Genomic DNA, 18827 nt, shown 5'->3' with positions numbered 1-18827 from the left:
TGGTAGAAGATTTCCATGGCGAGGTCTGGAGGGATATATTGTCGGCGCTTCTTAGATTGATGACCCAGTTTAACCAGCAATTAAAGGAGGCTTTGCGTGTGGCTTTCCAATTGTTGAGGATAATCTTAATCGCCGCAGTTAGAAATAAGTCTAGGTGTGTCCTGTCCTTTTAAGTTAGTGCTTCTGCTCTAAGGAAACCAAAAACTAGTGACGAGATATCTCTACTAGGGGAGTAAGAGAAAAGGTTAGATATGAAGTTGAAGATCTTATCCCAGAATGGTGTCACACAAACGCACTGGAGTGTGAGATGTTCAAGGTCACCAACTTTGGCCTTGATTCTCAGCGTTGAGGCCCAAGTTTTGGACCAATCGAGCTCTGAGATCAGGGAGGAGGACTGCGATTCCCAGAAGGTTACCAAGTTCTTATTAAGGGAAGATTGTTGAGGGCGTATTAGCTTGTAGATCCAGGAGACCTGATGACCTAGCCTATTTACCTTCGAGAGATAGTGCGGGAGGGAAGGAGAGAAGAGAGGTAACTTTGCTTTATTTAATGCTGATTTTATTTTTAGGAAGTTATAGAACTCAATTGATTCCGGGTTATAAATAGCTTGTATTTCTTTGAACGAGAGGGGGTAAGTGCTGTTGAAGAGTTGGTGTGGAAAAAAGATGCCTTTGTTAACCCAGGAGTCATTGTATAGAGGGCTTCCCCTGTAGAGTATTTTATGATTGTTCCAAAGTGATCCAAGGTTGGAGCACTCAATACTGTAGTCCAGAAATGTATTGATCTTCAGTAGGGCCCATTTTGTGTTCTTAAACAAGGACTTTCAGAATGTAACCGCCTTGAGATTCGTGGTAAGCAGGGACGCAGGGGAGAGATTCATGAGGATTGATTTCTCAATGTCCAGCCAAACTGGGGTGTAGTCCTCTGATTTAACGAGCCAATAGAGGCCTTGTTTTGCAAAAAAAAGCCGTCTGGAGAGTTTGAAACCTGGAAGATTGATCCCACCCAGTAAATTATCTAATCTAAGTTTCTTCAAGCCAATTCTTGCTTTCTTCCCTTTCCACAGGAATTTGGAGAGCAGGGTGTCTAATTTATGGTGGATGTCCTCAGTTAAAAGGAGGGGGAGCATAGTGATTATATAGTTATCTAGGGGAGAGATCATCATTTTGATGGTCTCAATCCTATCCCACCATGTTATGAATCTTGGGGTCCATGCATCAAGGAGACATTTAATTTTCTCTGGGGCGTTAGCCTTGTTGCGATGGAGTGTCTCGAGGATCGTACTACCAAATTCAATCCCCAGATATTTTATGTAACCAGGTTGCCAAGCAAGCCCAGAGTCACCTAACATATCACGGGTACCAAGGATGTTCAGGGGTTTGACTTCGAACTTGTCGCGGTTTAATTTGTATCCATAGTGACTACAGTATCTTTCTATGGTGGACATAAGTGCTTTGATGGAATCACTCGGGTTCTCCGTAACCACTAGGATATCATCTGCGTAAGCGTCCATCTTCACTATGGTATCTCCGAATGACACATCCTTTATATCGCTATTACGTTTGATATCCGTGATCAGCGGTTCCAAGGCCAAAATAAATAATACAGGAGAGAGGGGACAGCCCTGTCTGGTTCCCTGTTCTAAGCGGAAGGGTTCTGACAAGGTGCCATTATCGGCTATTCGGGCAGTAGGGCAAGAGTACAGGGCCAGGACCATATTGATATATGCCTCACCTAGTTTAAAAGATGACATGCATTGTTTTAAAAAAGACCATGATACTCTATCGAACGCTTTTTCTTCGGCTAAGGTAATGGAGATGGAAGGGACGGGCGTTATCTTAGCTTTTTCCAGGATGTGGCACAAGAATCTCGTATTATCATTAGACAAGCGATGCTTGAGAAACCCCACCTGCGAATTACTTATCAGCTTTGGCAGAATTGCCTTTAGTCTATTGGCTAGGATTTTTGCATAGAGCTTGCAATTAAGATTGATAAGCGAGATTGGCCTGTAATTTTTGTTTAAAAGGGAGTCCTTACCGTCTTTGGGAACAACGATGATGTTGGCTTCACCCATTGATTTGGTTACACAGCCATCCTTAGCTATAGAGTTGAACAGTTTTAGTAAGGTGGGTTTTAGTGACTTATGAAATTCTTTGTAAAAGGAGGCCGTGAAGCCGTCTGGGCCTGGGGCTTTATTGCTTTTGAGGGATTTAATGGATATAGAGAGTTCCTTTTCAGAAATGGTGTTCCCTAGCGCTGAGCTCTCAGTTTCACTTAATTTTGGTAGGCTCAATGTCTCTAGATATTTAGTGCAGATTTCTAGATCTATTGTTTGTTTATTTTTGTAAAGGTCCTCATAGAAGTTTTGTAATGCCTTTAGTATCTTGTTTTCTTTAGTTTGGACAATGTTCTTGGAATCTCTAGTCGATTGGATGGTGAATTGTTTCTGTTTGTGCATGAGATACGAAGCTAACAATTTGCCTGCCTTATTTCCCTCACATAATTTTAGTGCTTTAAATGTATTATTCCTGGGTAACATTTTATTGGTTTGTCAGAGGCTGATGAAAGTTAAGGGAGAAACTACCAGTAAAAAGCTGGCGATAGAAAATTGTGTGAGCCTCACTAAATGTCCTTTTTAGGTCTCGCATACGCAGCACACATGTGCTGCATTGGGAAAAGACCTTTAGCCATCGATTTAGTTTGGCTGCCAAAAACGTGCACGCATTGCAGCAAAAATATTCTTAAGACTCCCCTCGCCATTTTTACATAAAAAAGGGTAGACCCAATGGTACTGGGGCCTGGGTGAGAATTGCTACGCTATAGAGTGGCCCCAGTAGCTAAGGACAAACGAAAGTTTATGAATTTAGAAACATGTAAGTGAAAAGATAAATCTGCAACAATTATGTCATAAGGGAATGTTATTTAATCACATTACCACATCAAACTCATAGCGAGGGGAGCATTACGTTTTTTACTTTACATAAATAACATCTAATTTTGGGATTTTCTTTTTGAAAATAAAAATTGATTACTATTTGTTACAGGGCTCCTTTGAAACAACCAGTAAAATGCATTGAAAAGAACTGCCTGCTGGGTGGTATTTATAAATTTAGCGGGTGGAGTAGTCTTGTCTTGCCTGAAGTAAAGTCCTTTATTAGGCCAATGGTGATTGCTCTGTTGGCCAATAATTAAATTGGGCCCTAACTCATCATTCTTTTTACTACAGGCACAGTTTCACCTCTGAAAATCTGGTTAAAAGGAGTTACTTTTCTCTCTCTCTGGATTTGCCTGCCCTCAGTACCATGTAATGAGTAACTGGTTGAGATGATTCTGCCCACTGAATAATTCATAATACACTTGGCCAAAGATTTGAAGCCCTTTCTGCAGTGAAATATTTAAATATGGGCTGTTCCTGCTCATGAATGTAATAATTGCAGTTTACTTTAGCTTTGACAAAAGTTAAAGCTCCAAATTTCTATTCATTTTGCAGCCTAAGAGCCTGAAATATGAGTCGTCTAAGGGGTTGTATAAAACATTCAGAGAGGATTCTCCTTCTTGTTAACAGGACAGCATGTGTGCCATACCTCTCATGACTGATAAAGCCTGAGTATGTCTTGCCTGCATTATTGATCAATATGTGAATCAACAATAGTCCAGTATATCATGCACCAGCCCCAGACAGGTGACCTGCCTTCCTGCCTCAATTTGCTGAAAGCATTGTCATCCATAGCCCTCACAAGAAGCATCAGAGTGTAAGTTGTCTTTTGGTAGGAACCAGAAAATGAGAAAGCACTAACCCCACTCCCCGCACCATCTTATAACATACATTTTAGGCAGTCACCTAGCCTTGTGAAATTGCACACTTACTTTGTCTAGACTAACTTTACCTTATGACCTGCCTGGGTAGAACCTGGCATTGGAAATACACATGTTCCTCCTGCAAAAAGTTGCCTCTTGGACCCCAAATCATCAAGCTAATTGCCTTCTTTCAAACTCTCACCTTCCCAGTGGCGCTTACATGCTGTCCTTTGGTAACAGCTTGGCTCCATCCTCAAGTTCTCTGTCCCATGGCACAGCTGTTCAAGTCCCCAACTATGGTGCCAGCCTTTTCACCATTGTTCCTGTACAACACCGAAGTTCCTCACATCACCAACAAGCATTGGAATAGCCAACAGGTCTCGCCTTTGGGACCTTATAAGTATTTAGCCATGCAATAGTTGATGTTGTTGCACCAAGGATATTGTGCTGGATAACAAACACTTATAAGGTCGCAAAGGCGAGACCTATTGGCTATGCCAATGCTTGTTTCTTATGGTCTGCTGGGGAGCATAAGACATGAGGGATCCAGTTATGTTTTATGAAGCCTAAGTCTTCTTCTGAGAGTTTGGTTTCTTGTAGGAGGATGATGTCCCCTTTGGTTTTCGCTCGGTATTTCCTGCGCTTCACTCGATGATTGAGGCCTTTAACGTTCAGAGATACAATATTAAGGTTCTCTGCTACGGCTCTATTCCGTGTCATGTAGGTGTTTGTTGTCGCTAGTTACTGGGCGCAAGTATAGGGGCAAGCCCCTTCTGATGGTGACCCAACTCCATTGCCAGCTAAGTCTGTCTGCCTTGCAATACCTATCATTCAGGAGAGACAACATGTTATAAAGCCTTCACAGGTGGTATACGGCCAGAATCAAGGTTGCAGCTTCCTCTGACCCATTGGCTTGGATGTTAACTTTGCCAATTGGACATTAACATTATCTGCATTACTGTGTCTGTGCTTACTACTTGTCCCAATTGTTCCTACTGCTGATATCATAGGAACACTCATCATCCTACCTGTGCTCCTACCTGGGCTTTAATTGTATCTAGGTGCTAATATTGACAAGCGCAGTCCCTGGGATCTTTATCGACCTTGCAGCCTAAGAGATATAGCTCATTGAGAGTAAGCCTGCCCTTAATCATCACGTCACCTAGCCATCTCAATCACCTCTTGACTAGAAATGGCGGACAAAGAAGAGCAGAACCTCCTACAAGAAAGTGAAACCAGAACCAACCATCTCAGAATCACCGATAAAAGCCAGACCAGACCTAAATAGCACAACGGACATGATATTAAAAAAATTAGCAGAAGTCCATGACCTGGCCAAATCAACGAAACAAAACACTGATGCAATTCAACTAGAACTAACCGCAATCCGCGCCAATCTGAACACTATGAACACGAAAATTGATGAAGCGGAACAACAAATAAGCGATGCTGAAGACACGACCTCCCAGGCCACCAAAGAGATCAAACACCTCCTCAACATCACCAGTGAGCTCAAGAAACAGAACGCAGAATTGGAAGACCGAAATAGGAGAGGGAACATACGTATTTTCGGTATTCCGTAAGGGTCAGAATCTGATGCAGGATCATGCGTAGCCTTCTTTGAAGCTTGGATACCAATGATAACGGGGATAAACTTCCAACAGGGCCGGGAACGGGACAGAGCCCATAGAGTCTCGTCGTTCAACCCTCTAAATAGAAAAGGCTCTCGCCCCATGATCTGCAAACCGCTCTACTACCAACACACAAAAGCCATCTTAAACTACGCCAGGAAAAATTATCACGTCACCTGGGAAGGCCGATGGATTACCTTTACGCAGGATTACGCCAAAGACACAGTTGACACAAGGAAAGGATTCCTACAACTTTGGGACATTCTGAGGAAGAAGAACATTCAATTCTTTTTTTGCAGGACTCTTGAAATTCAGAATATTAGAGAATGGAAAACCAAGCATCTTTACAAACCCCCAAGACCTCGCACGTCACCTGGAAGACAACCCTGCCCAGGAGATGGACCTTTCTGGCGGTTCGTCAAACAAGCGAAAAACTTGATATCCTTTACTTTGTATTCTTAGTCACACAACACTTACACCATTACTTTGCTTTTGCACAAATGTCATCCAAAGAAGCCCTGCATGATGTACTTCTTTACAGTTAGACATATTCAGAGGTGTAAGGGTGGTAAGTCCTGTTATTTTCAAACCCCATGTTAAACCACGACTCTTGCATCTAGAGTTTAGTTTTTGCTCCTGAATTAGCGGTGCCAACACACTGTTATCATTGTCACTTATCACTGGAATTCCAATTTCCAATGTTCAATGTTCGTAAGAAGTGCAATGTTCAATGTTCGTAAGAAGTGCTACGGCACTTTCTGTTACTCAATTTATATGTACTTAAGGTTTATATGCTTGGGGTTTAAGGTTTGAGGATGCTTGGGGTTTAAGGTTTAAGCATTGAGGACTAAGAATACTTAATGATGGTCCTGGTTAGACCTGACCAGGCCAGAATAGCCAAAACTAGTCCTCGTGGATCTCTAGGACCAAACACTCTGGTCCTGTGATCGGGGTCGATCAGCAGCCCTAGTTTTTGTTGTTTTTGCCTGAAGTGCTCCCCCCACTGTCTGCTAAAGGTGGGTTTATGAGGGAGAGTTTACTGTTCACTGGCCTGCCGCCTACAGGTGCTGCTGGAGAGGGTTTAGAATAGGTTTGGTTTGCAGTTATGATGAGGGACGGCTTACCTTTCCCATGGAGCGGCGCTGTTAGCAGATAAATGTACACGCTCTCGCTAGCAGTACTAACAGTAGCACATAGGGCTTGGCATCACCATCATCGTTCCTTTGTAAATCGTACATGTTTCTATTACTTTCATCTCAAACCTTGATTTCCAAACCTGTACAGAATATACTCAGCCAGCTGCCCATCTGGACATGGGAGGAGGAGGCCTGATCCAGTCACAGGACAGGTAGCCAAGTTAATAGTCTTTCTTTAGTTGAATATCATTGGTTCACAAAGCCTTCCATACCAAAAGTGCCATGGTGGATGGAACTCTGGCGCTGTAGATGTGCTATGCTCTTTCTAGCATTTTATGGTAACTGAAGGTTTCATTTCCAAGTTCTGAAAGTGACCTCGTCCTGGTCTACTGGACATTGACCTAGTGTGCTAGGCTGTATCTCAAACTAGCTTTATAGGCTTATCGGCAAGCACCTGTTTTAAAGAGAACCAGGGGCAGAAATAGGTTTACGCAATTAAAAGAACAAAATACAATCAAAAACATATCACCATTTTTTGTGTCAAATGTTTTGGTTCTCTCAAATTTCCAAATGACTCAGCCTCACTAGTAATTATATTCAATTTATGAATATTTCAATATGGTGTCCTGGCTTTAGAAATACTGGAGTGAATATGTGCACAAAATGAGGACATTTTAACACAATTCCATACACAGATTTGGGCTGAATAAACTGGGTGATGACATCGATCCTTGTGCCAATCATCTACACTCGAGCTCATTAGGTAAAAAAGACAATCATCAGTATAGACTACCTACTTATCCCTATCTTGGCTCAGTCCAGGAGGGCTTTCAGTTCCATTATAGTCAATTATACATTTAAGGTTAGGCTTTCATAGGACTATAGAATGATTATTTCCAAGAGGAACCCACAGAATTCTCTTTTACAATTACAAACGACAACAGCTCAAGCAGGTGCTGCTCAGTAACACCAGCGGAGGGCTCCATAGATTGCTTTTGCTCGAACTTTAGCACTGTATGTTCTTACAGGGGCTTTAAGGAACAGCCTTCCTTCCATACTAAGAAAAAGCTTAAAAGACTTGGTTAGTCCTGGACACAGGAAGACCGACATCCTGGATATGATTGAGGCATAAAGATTTCGACAAAAAGCTAACACTTAAATAAGCTTAGCATTTTTACTGTTCCCCCTTCGAAGGTGCTCACAGATTTCTGAGAAACTCTTTGTACTCGACTCCCTTATTCCGCGTCCATCACAGATACGGTGGTCTAGATATAACACAATCTAACACCCAGTATATAAAGTTGCACTAAATAAGACCCTTAAAAAAAAGTCTCTTTGGAATATGACAAATCCTTGTCTACATCCCTCTTGTAGCTGAATACTTACAAGTACTGAATATTTTATGGAATTTTTATGAATTATTAACAAGGGGAGTGTCAAGCCACAGACATATTTTTTACTTTCCTAAGAAATTATAAATTGGTTGGACAAAAATGACTGAATTAAAAGAAGTGAAGCCCAGGTCTTTGTATCACAAGTAGCACTTCTCTCTCCATCAACACAAGAGAGCTAGTCCCATCTCAAAGAAACCTTGTCAGTCACGTGAACGCCGAAAGCAGAGCCATTCTGAGAGCAGTCACACTGCTGAGACAGGACCCCCTCTAATACCACCTGCGCCAGACTCCCTGCTGACAGCAGTCAAGCTGTCGAGACAGGACCCCCTTTCTAATGCCACCTGTGCCAGACACCTTCTGACAGCAATCACACTGTCGAGACAGGACCTCCTTCTAATGCCACCTCTGCCATACCACCTGCTGACAGCAGTCACACTGTTGAGACAGGACCCCCTTGTAATGCCACCTGTGCCAGACTCCCTGCTGACAGCAGTCACACTGTCAAGACAGGACCCCCTTCTAATGCCTCCTGTGCCAGACACCTGCTGAGGGCAGTCACACTTTCGAGACAGGACCCCCTTCTAATGCCTCCTGTGCCTGACACCTGCTGAGGGCAGTCACACTGTCGAGACAGGAACCCCTTCTAACGCCACCTCTGCCAGACTCCTTGCTGACAGCAGTCACACTGATGAGACAGGACCCCCTTCTAATGGCTCCTGTGCCAGACTCTCTGCTGAGGGCAGTCACACTGTCGAGGCAGGACCCCCTTCTAATCCCACCTCTGCCAGACCACCTGCTGACAGCAGTCACACTGTCGAAACAGGACCCCCTTCTAATGCCTCCTGTGCCATACTCCCTGCTGAGGGCAGTCACACTTTCGAGACAGGACCCCCTTCTAATGCTACCTCTGCCAGACCACCTGCTGACAGCAGTCACACTGTCGAGACAGAACCCCCATCTGTTGCCACCTCTGCTAGACTCCCTGCTGGCAGCACAAATTATTTTGAATTTAGGGGCATAATATCATTTCTTTACAATCAGCAGTAAAATACCAAAATCCAAAGAATTTTTTTATTCCATTACATATCTTAAAAACGTGCCTTTCTTTTTAATATATAAAACTTAGTCATTATTGTGTACATTTTATAACATCGTGATTGGTTCTACCTTTATGTTATTTTTGTGCAATCAATCTTTTAATTTCTTTTGTGGAACAATCATGTCAAAATTTGGCTTCATTAGCCACCAAAAAATCATCGTCCAAGAATGTAAAAAGGTGATTTTGCCTAACTATCACACAACATGCGGCTCAGTGACTTTTATAAATTATTCCTCACTCTCCTGAAGAGAAGCCGCCTGCTCACCCTCTCCATCACACAGCATGCAGGTTGGAGACTTTCATTGATAATCTGTATTTGCTGAACAGACAATGTGTGCTCGGCCTGGATATCACACAGCTGCAGATCTCAGACCTTCATTATTGATCCTGCACTCTTCTGAAGTGTTCTCAGCCTGGCTATCACCCAACTGCAGCTCTGTGAGCTTCATTATTGATCCGGCACTCTTCTGAAGTGTGCTCGGCCTGGCTATCACACAGCTGCAGCTCTGATACCTTCATTATTGATCCTGCACTCTTATGAAGTGTGCACGGCCTGGTGATCACACAGCTGCAGCTCTGTGACCTTTATTATTGATCCTGCACTCTTCTGAAGTGAAGTACTCAGCCTAGCTATCAAACAGCTGCAGCTCTGTGACCTTCGTTACTGATCCTGCACTCTTCTGAAGTGTGCTCGGCCTGGCTGTCACACAGTTGTAGCTGTGACCCTTATTATTGATCCTGGACTCTTCTGAAGAGAGGCTGACATCTTTGTAGCTCTGCAAGTTAACAAAAGATCTTCACACATTTACTGCAATGACATGGCTTTTCCCGTGTGTGTTCGCTGATCAGTACTTAATATTGAATATTCATAAAACCTACTTCAACATTCACTGCACTTGAATGATTCCTGTGCGTGATTTCTGATGCCGTTTTAGACCTGATATATATATATATATATATATATATATATATATATATATATATATATATATATATATATATATATATATATATATATATATATATATATATGTAATTTAATGTAATGTATGTGTCTTGTAAAGCGCACTGCTGCCCTGAGGCGTCGTGGCGCTGTACACCGCTGGGGAACCCGTCCTGGCCTATCCCTGTGAGATGGTCCCTACTGGGTATCTCCAAGGTGAAACCAGGCATCCCCAGCGAATGTAGGGGGCCGTTGTAGAGATGAGGCAAGCTAATGCCCAGAGTTGCGGAGTGTGATCCCTGGTTAGAGTAGGCACCGAGGCAAGAATTATCGAGTCCGCTGACCCTGATATATAATTGATATTGATATATATATATATCAATTGTCACATTCCTTGCCCTTGATGGTTTTCCAGTGTGTATTCGCTGATATTTTATTAATATTGATGATTCACTAAAACTACTTCTACATTCTCTGCAATGGTATGGTTTTCCCCCTGTGTGTGTTCTCTGATGGTACTTTCGGTCTGATAATCGACTAAAGCTCTTCAGGCATTCATTGCACTTTAATGTTTTTTCCCCGGTGCGCGTTTGCTGATGAATCCTTAATGTTGAAGATTCACTAAAACTACTTCAAGATTCACTGAACTTGAATGATTTTCCCCTGTATGCGTTCTCTGATGCTGTTTTATGTCTGATAATCGAACAAACCTCTTCATACATTCAATGCACTGGTATGGTTTTTCCCCGGTGTGTGTTTTCTGATGCTGTTTTAGGTATGATGATTGACAAAAGCTCTTCACACATTCACTGCACTTGAATGGTTTTTCCCCTCAGTGTGTTCGCTGATGAATCCTTAAATGTTGAAGATTCACTAAAACTACTTTCACATTCACTGCACTGGAATGTTTTCCCCCTGTGTGTATTCGCTGATGCCTTTTTAGGCTTGATAAATATATAAAGCTCTTCCCACATTCATTGCAATTGAATGGGTTTTCCCCTGTGTGTGTTCGCCGATGTTGCCTTAATGTTGATGAATCACTAAAACTTCTTCCACATTCACTGCACTGGAATGGTTTTTCTCCAGTGTGTGTTCTCTGATGACGTTTTAGGTTTGATAAATATATAAAGCTCTTCCCACATCCATTGCACTTGAATGGGTTTTCCCCAGTGTGTGTTCTCTGATGCTGTTTTAGGTGTGATAATCGAATAAACCTCTTCTCACATTCGCTGCACTGGTATGGTTTTTCCCCGGTGTGTGTTTTCTGATGCTGTTTTAGGTGTGATGATCGAGAAAAACTCTTCACACATTCACTGCACTTAAATGGTTTTTCCCCTGTATGTGTTCGCTGATGATTCCTTAATGTTGCAGAATTCCTAAAACTACTTCCACATTCACTGCACTGGAATGGTTTTTCCCCTGTGTGTGTTCGCTGATGAATCCTTAATGTTGTAGATCGACTAAAGCTACTTTCACATTCACTGCACTTGAATGTTTTTTCCCCTGTGTGTGTTCGCCGATGAATCCTTAATGTTGAAGATGCACTAAAACTACTTTCACATTCACTGCACTGGAATGGTTTTCCCCCTGTGTGTGTTATCTGATGCTGTTTTAGGCTTGATAAATATATAAAGCTCTTCCCACATTCATTGCAATTGAATGGTTTTTCCCCTGTGTGTGTTCGCAGATGTTTCCTTACTGTTGATGAATCACTAAACCTTCTTCCACATTCACTGCACTGGAATGGTTTTTCCCCAGTGTGAGTTCTCTGATGACATTTTAGGCTTGATAAATATATAAAACTCTTCCCACATCCATTGCACTTGAATGAGTTTTCCCCAGTGTGTGTTCTCTGATGCTTTTTTAGGTCTGATAATCCAATAAACCTCTTCTCACATTCACTGCACTGGTATGGTTTTTCCCCGGTGTGTGTTTTCTGATGCTGTTTTAGGTGTGATGATTGACAAAAGCTCTTCACACATTCACTGCACTTAAATGGTTTTTCCCCTGTGTGTGTTCGCTGATGATTTCTTAATGTTGACACATCACTAAAACTACTTCCACATTCACTGCACTGGAACGGCTTTTCCCCTGTATGTGTTCGCTGATGAATCCTTAATGTTGAAGATTGACTAAAACTACTTCCACATTCACTGCACTGGAATGGCTTTTCCCCTGTGTGTGTTCGCTGATGATTCCTTAATGTTGAACATTGACTAAAACTACTTTCACATTCACTGCACTGGAATGGTTTTCCCCCGGTGTGTGTTCTCTGATGCAGTTTTAGTCCTGATAAATATATAAAGCTCTTCCCACATTCATTGCAATTGAATGGTTTTTCCCCTGTGTGTGTTCGCAGATGTTTCCTTAATGTTGATGAATCACTAAAACTTTTTTCACATTCACTGCACTGGAATGGTTTTTCCCCAGTGTGTGTTCGCTGATGCTGTTTTAGGTGTGATAATCGATTAAACCTCTTCACACATTCAGTGCAATTATATGATTTTTCTCCTGTGTGTGTTCTCAGATGGTATTTTAGGTCTGATAATCGACTAAAGCTCTTCAAACATTCACTGCACTTGAATGGTTTTTCTCCTGTGTGTGTTCGCTGATGATTCCGTAATGTTGACGAATCACTAAAACTACTTCCACATTCACTGCAATGATATGGTTTTTCACCAGTGTGTGTTCCCTGATGACGTTTTAGGTTTGCTGATTGACTAAAGCTCTTCCCACATTCATTGCACTTGAATGGTTTTTCCCCTGTGTGTGTTCGCTGATGATTCCTTAATGTTGAAGAGTAATTAAAACAACTTCCACATTCACTGCAATGGTATGGTTTTTCCCCTGCGTGTATTTGCTGATGTGTCTGGAGGCCTGATAGCTGGCTAAAGCTCTTCATACATTCAGTGCAATGATATGGTTTTTCCCCTGTGTGTGTTCGTTGATGTCTTTGTAGGCCTGATAACTGAATAAAGCTCTTTACACATTCAGTGCATTTGAATAGTTTTTTCCCTGTGTGTGTTTGCTGATGGGGTTTTAATATTGAAGACAAACTAAAGCCCTCACTGCATGTGTCTGAGACTTCTCTCTTGGTTAGCGTCTCTGGGTCTGGTATATATTTGTTTACATCCATAGACTGTACTTCCTGAAGGGCCAACATGACTGATAAAGCACTTGTGTTATTCTTGTAGTCTCTGTATGTATCGTATTTTGCACATTTGCTTTCTGATTAAAGAATAAAGTGCAATGGTCACCAATTACTTCCCAATCTCATAACGTGTGTAAGGCTTCTTCGTGGGCGATTGTGTCTTCAGACTGGATAATGGTTCTGCACGCATGCGGGTAAAGATCCATCGTCCTTCTGGTCGGGGCACACTGGGACAGTGCTCTGTATTTTAGACAGCATAACCCCTATTTCTTTTAACCCTCAGTTGTCTTACTCCACTCCGTTGCGCTTTTCAATGGTTGCTGTGGATTGGTTTGAAACAGTTTGCAATACACCTCTAGAATTGAATAGTGGCCTGGTATTATTTAAGGAAGCGGATCACTGCTGTAACCACCTCATACCAACCTCATGATCAAAGCTGTTATTGGACATGCTTACAAAAGAGGAGGTTTATCAGTGTTGTCTTAATTGTCTAGAGGTTATTTCTTTGTTTTGAGGCATGGAGGTGCACAGCTGAGACTCGTGGAATCACTGAATTTCTCGTGTACCTTGTCCCTTCTTTCAGGATGTCTCAGTTTATGTTCGGCTCCGGCTGGCTCTGACGGCACTTATGTTTTCCTGAATACTGGAACTCAATATTTCGGACTTCGTCTTTGCAGATTTACAGTGTTATCTTCCTTATTTTGAAACATTTCATACAATCAAAGATTGTTTTCTGTCGGATGTAAAAAGATTTAAAATAACTTAAAGTGAAACATAACGGAATGTGCATACACAATTTTTAATTGATTGAATAAATATTTCTTGATTACCATTTTTGAAACTTATGAAGGCATATTTAACTATACACAGAAATTTACATAAAAGTTGCTTTGAATATGTCACAACTAACTTATTTCAGCAAAGGTGTTCATGAGTAAGTTAGTAAAAAAAAAGGGCGCTCGCATAGCACTCATACACTAGTTACAGCTTTAGCTAGTGGCACATGGTCTAGGTTTTGTAAAACAAGAACAGCTCTTTGAATAAGAGATAGGAGATGGATCAGGAAGACTTGAGACAGAAGGGTGGACATCAGAGTGTTGTGCCATGAATCAAATATTGCTGCTCGCAGAGGTGCCTGGCTTCATCACCAACACCCACAATATGCAGTAGAGCAGCAGTTTAATGATTGTATTTACTTTGTGGTTTTACTTCTCTCACATATATTTTGAAGTTTGTCAGTATTATCCACCGGGGTGGGAGTTTCCCAGCTGGACGAGGAGATTGAGCTGGGCTGGTCTGTTGTTTAGTTGTCCCACCTCTAACTTTAGAGCTTGAGATACCACACTAGCCTGGCGGCCCACTAGTTGACAGCTGTGGTGCATCAGCGTAGCAAGAGCACAAATGGTGTGCCACAGCCAAGCCTGTTAGCACCCTTTCACCCCTGGACCATGCCAAGCACCCTAAGCACTCTCTTAAAAACATCTCTTAGGTCAAACTGCTCTGTCCATATATCCTACACCTCTGCTGCCCTCCATACAAGGTAGGGCCTGTTCTCAAATGTATTCACCTGCACCTCTCATGCATAGACCTGCTTTCAACATTCCATTTCCAGCACAAAACCTGCGAACAACATTTTCCAACTACGTAATTCCCATGACTTTTCATAGGTCTCTCCTCCTACTCATACTTTTCAACATCACCTGTACAAACCACCGTGGCCACATTTAATGGAACAATCCTGAGGTGCGCTCAGTCTTTCCACAAGATGGAAAATGCACCAGAACAGCTCATGCTGCACGCTGCACATAAGATAAAGATAAAGTGCCTTCAGCTACTCTCACACATGCCCGGCAATGACACAGTCTCTACACAGCTTTTACAAAGGACCAGATGCTTAGCACTGCTTTTCAAATACACACAAAATGCCATAGGCACAGCTCAACAATGTAAAATAAAAGTATTTCACAGTGTGAAATGCACCGCCAAATGATCCAACGCGTGCAGCATGCCACCAAGGTTCTTTACTATCTCAACTGCATTCTACAGCAGCAAAGTTTGTTGTCACCAAAGTGTTCTTCCTTTGAAAAAGGTGCTATGCATGTGGTATTTGTACAGCACAAACCTAACCAAAAAGCAGCTGAGCTCCCTATCGGTCCAAGGCAGGCACAGAGTCAACGAGTGATAGGTGAGGTAGCTGGATAGTGGATTGTTACTGCGTTGTGATCGAAGAGCCTGAAACTAGCAGCATGTGTGCTAATTCCTCAGCAGCTTTCCATCTATGACATGTAGAGCGGGTGCAGGCCAAGATCAGACAGAAATAAAACATTTATAGCTCAGTAATATTCAGAGAAGCGGAAAGTAGGATGCTGGCTTCCAATAACACAGCACTGAGCACTCCACTTCAGCCAATCTTTAACGAATGTTTGAAGAACAGGGCAACAGGAAGGTGTTTTAAATGACGACCATCAACCTTTCACCAGCTGCACACGGGGGACAGCATTGGCTAGATGAACGCTGTGCTCCTGCAACTGCTCAAGTCATGCATACAGGCGCTACAACATGTTAGCCAAGTGTCCTGGAACCCTCGATTCCAATTCACTCAATTTAACTACACACATTACAGTTAACTCTCCCCCAACGTATCAAGAGCGTGTTTCCTGATTCAACACCAGAGTGTCCGTGTTGTAAACTGGCTGATGCTGGTTTATAACATATGGTGTGGGAGTGCCCACCACTACAGATGTCATGGCTCGAGGTTACAGCCACCATAGCAGAACTTGCAGATTATACACTGTCAACTACCCCTGAATCCTGCCTGCTAGGCCTTCACCCTAAAGCAAAGAGGGAGCAAACACTTACACCGGTTCATAGACCTTGCATACGTACTTTTCAAGTGACGAATAGCAATGTCTTGGAAAGCGGCCTCTGTGCCGGACACTAAGAGGTGGCTGCATACTCCCTTGCACTGTGCACGAGCAGAGGCCAACACACTACACATGCTACTCTCTAGAGGAGTGGGGAGAAGGGGTGGGGGGTGGGAAAGTAGGATCTGCTTTCATGGCTACCCCCACTTTTTGCTGGTGTCATACAGTTTTTTTCTGACTAGTCTGACTGAGATCCTGCTAATCAGGGCCCCAGTCACTGGGCTTCCTTCCTTTATTGGCTATGGTGAGTACTTGGTACATTCCTAATTGGCTGCTGGTGTACCCTTGTACGTCCCTAGTATGTGGTACTAGGTACCTAGGGCTTAGGTACTCCAGGGGACCCCCATAGGCTGCACCATGTGTTATGCCACCCATGAGGGACCCTCCAAACTCTGACTACAGGCCTCTCACTGCAGTCTGTGTGAGTTGGTGCATGTAGAATTGTACCCGAGTATGATGTATATCCTCCTGTTCATGTGATCTTTGTTCCCCTGTGGACAGTGGGACCAGGAGCTGCGCTGGTAGATTGCATGGATTAGACATTATGTTGATCTACCCTTACGCGTTCCCGGCAGCCTCCTCCTTACATGCTACTCCCTTATAATGTATTGTTTTATTGACGCACTGTCTGCCATTACCATTGGCATGTTTCATGGTCCTTGCCATCCTCCTTGCCCTGTGATCACCCTTTACCTTAGCCCCCTCGCTGCCAGGCCTTTTGTCCCCCTGTGCCACTCCCTTTTTTGGTTAAAATCATGATCTTCCCAGCTTTCACGAACAGGCAAATATTTGTCAGAAAACCTAAATGTTCTACAAGGTTTTGGCATTTTATTAGGAAATAAGCTATTTTCCTATGTTTTGTGCTTTCAACCGCCTTCCAGTTAGTGGTAGAAATGGGTGTAAAACCAATAATGGATCCCAGAAAGCAATAGATTTATGAAAAAAGACATAATTCTGAATTTAGCAAGGGGTCAATTGTGTAGATCCTTCAAGGTTTTCCTACAGAAATTAACAGTTGAAATAAAATATATTGAAAACAACAGTCATTTGTGCCTACATTTTCACCTGTAACTTCTAACTATGTTAGATTTTTTAAAGCAATATACCGTTATGTTTGCAGGACCCTTCTGTTGGCGGGGATATATTGGGATTGTTGGTCCACCAAGAACCCGAGATACCCAGAGCCAATAACTGAGCTGCACCTTGCAATGGTTATTCATTGTGTACCGGGGAGACAGGAATTCATTTGGTAAAATATAAAGAGAGAAAAATAGGTATCAAAGAAACGTAGGTATTTCTCATATTGGGACCAAGATAAGGAGTTTTGAAGCAGTGGTTATTGCACATTTCTGAATTTGTGGGTAGCAATGCCAGCATGTGAATTAGGGGGCATTTTTCAAAATGTCTTTTTTACCCACTGTGTTATATTTTCAAAGGCAGAAATTCCTAGAAAAACAGCTGCTAATAACACTTGTTCTATTATTCTGGGTTCCCCTAAGTCTACCGATAAAAACGGTACCTCACTTGTGTGAGTAGGCCTAAAGCCTGTGACAGGAAATGGGTCAAAATGCAACATGGATATTTTTTTTAAACTAGACACCCAGGGGAATCCAGGATGGGTGGACTTGTGAGGCTATCGCCAGGTTCTGTTACCCAGAATCCCTTGCAAACCTCAAACTTTGTAAAACAAAAAACATTTCCCTCACATTTCTGTGATGGAAAGTTCTGGAATCTGTGGGGAGTCACAAACTTCCAACCTCCCAGCATTCCACCAAGTGTCTCGATAAAATTGGTACCCCACGTATGTGGATAGGTTTAGAGCCCGCAACAGGAAACGGTCCAAAATAAAAGAAATGTGGTCACATAATTTTTTGCAAGGAAAACGGACCCTTCTTTCGCAACGTGCCTACCTGTGGATTTTAGACCCTAGTTCAGCCGGCACGAAGGGAAACATAGCAACAGGAAATTGCCAAAACGTACTGTGGAGACTTCGAAATTATTGATCACAAAAAGATATGGTTTTGCGAGAGTTACCTGTGCTTTTGGTCACAGGCTTGGCAGCCATCTAGGAAAACCTACCAAACCCAGACATTTCTAAAAAAAAACACCTGGGAGAGTCAAGGGAGGTGTGGCTTGTGTAGATCTCCCAATGTTTTCTTACCAAGAATCCCCTACAAACCTCAAATTTTGCTAATCAAAATTATATTATCTTCAAATTTCTGTTTGAGATCACCATGCCGGTACAGATTTCCTACCACCCAGAGTGCCCCTTGAAAAATAAAAATGATACCTCACTTGTTTGGGTGTCCAATGCAGAATCGCCTAAAAAAAAAATAGGGTGCTTAGAGCTTGCTGTGCTATTTCCTCAGTCTCTACGTTTTTGGCCTTTCCCAGTCGCAGACCCTTGGCTACCCAAACAAATGAGGCATCATTTTTATTGGGAGACCGAGAGGAATGCCGGGTGGTAGGAAATTTGTGCCAGCATGGTGAACCCACACAGAACTGTGAGAAAAATGTAATTGTTTAGCTAAATTTGAGATTTGCAGGGAATTCTGGGTAAGACAACTTTGTGGAACCCATGCAAACCACACATCTTTGGACTCCCTAGGTGTCTAGTTTTCAGAAATGTCTGAGTTTGGTAGGTTTCCCTAGATAGCCACTGAGCCAGGGACCAAAAATGCAGATGCCCACATTGCAAAACAAGGTAATTTTGTGATAAATAATTTTGATGTCTTCACAATGTGTTTTGGG

General features: G+C 42.5%; 1 protein-coding gene across 1 annotated transcript; it reads right to left on the bottom strand.

Annotated features, from left to right (window-relative positions):
• Positions 1–10605: 10605 nt before the first annotated feature.
• Positions 10606–13164, bottom strand: LOC147737665 (uncharacterized). Its single transcript, XM_086924810.1, has 2 exons — positions 10902–13164; positions 10606–10832 (listed from the first exon to the last, which is right to left on the bottom strand). The coding sequence occupies exons 1-2, from the start codon at positions 13162–13164 to the stop codon at positions 10606–10608; spliced, it is 2490 nt and encodes an 829-aa protein (XP_086780936.1).
• Between the last annotated feature and the right edge of the window lie 5663 nt (positions 13165–18827).

The sequence above is a fragment of the Lissotriton vulgaris genome, chromosome 1_1 (assembly GCF_964263255.1).
Source record: "Lissotriton vulgaris chromosome 1_1, aLisVul1.2, whole genome shotgun sequence".
Taxonomy (NCBI): domain Eukaryota; kingdom Metazoa; phylum Chordata; class Amphibia; order Caudata; family Salamandridae; genus Lissotriton; species Lissotriton vulgaris.
Note: the sequence above shows the minus strand (reverse complement) of the source record. Positions and strands in the feature narration are given on the sequence as shown.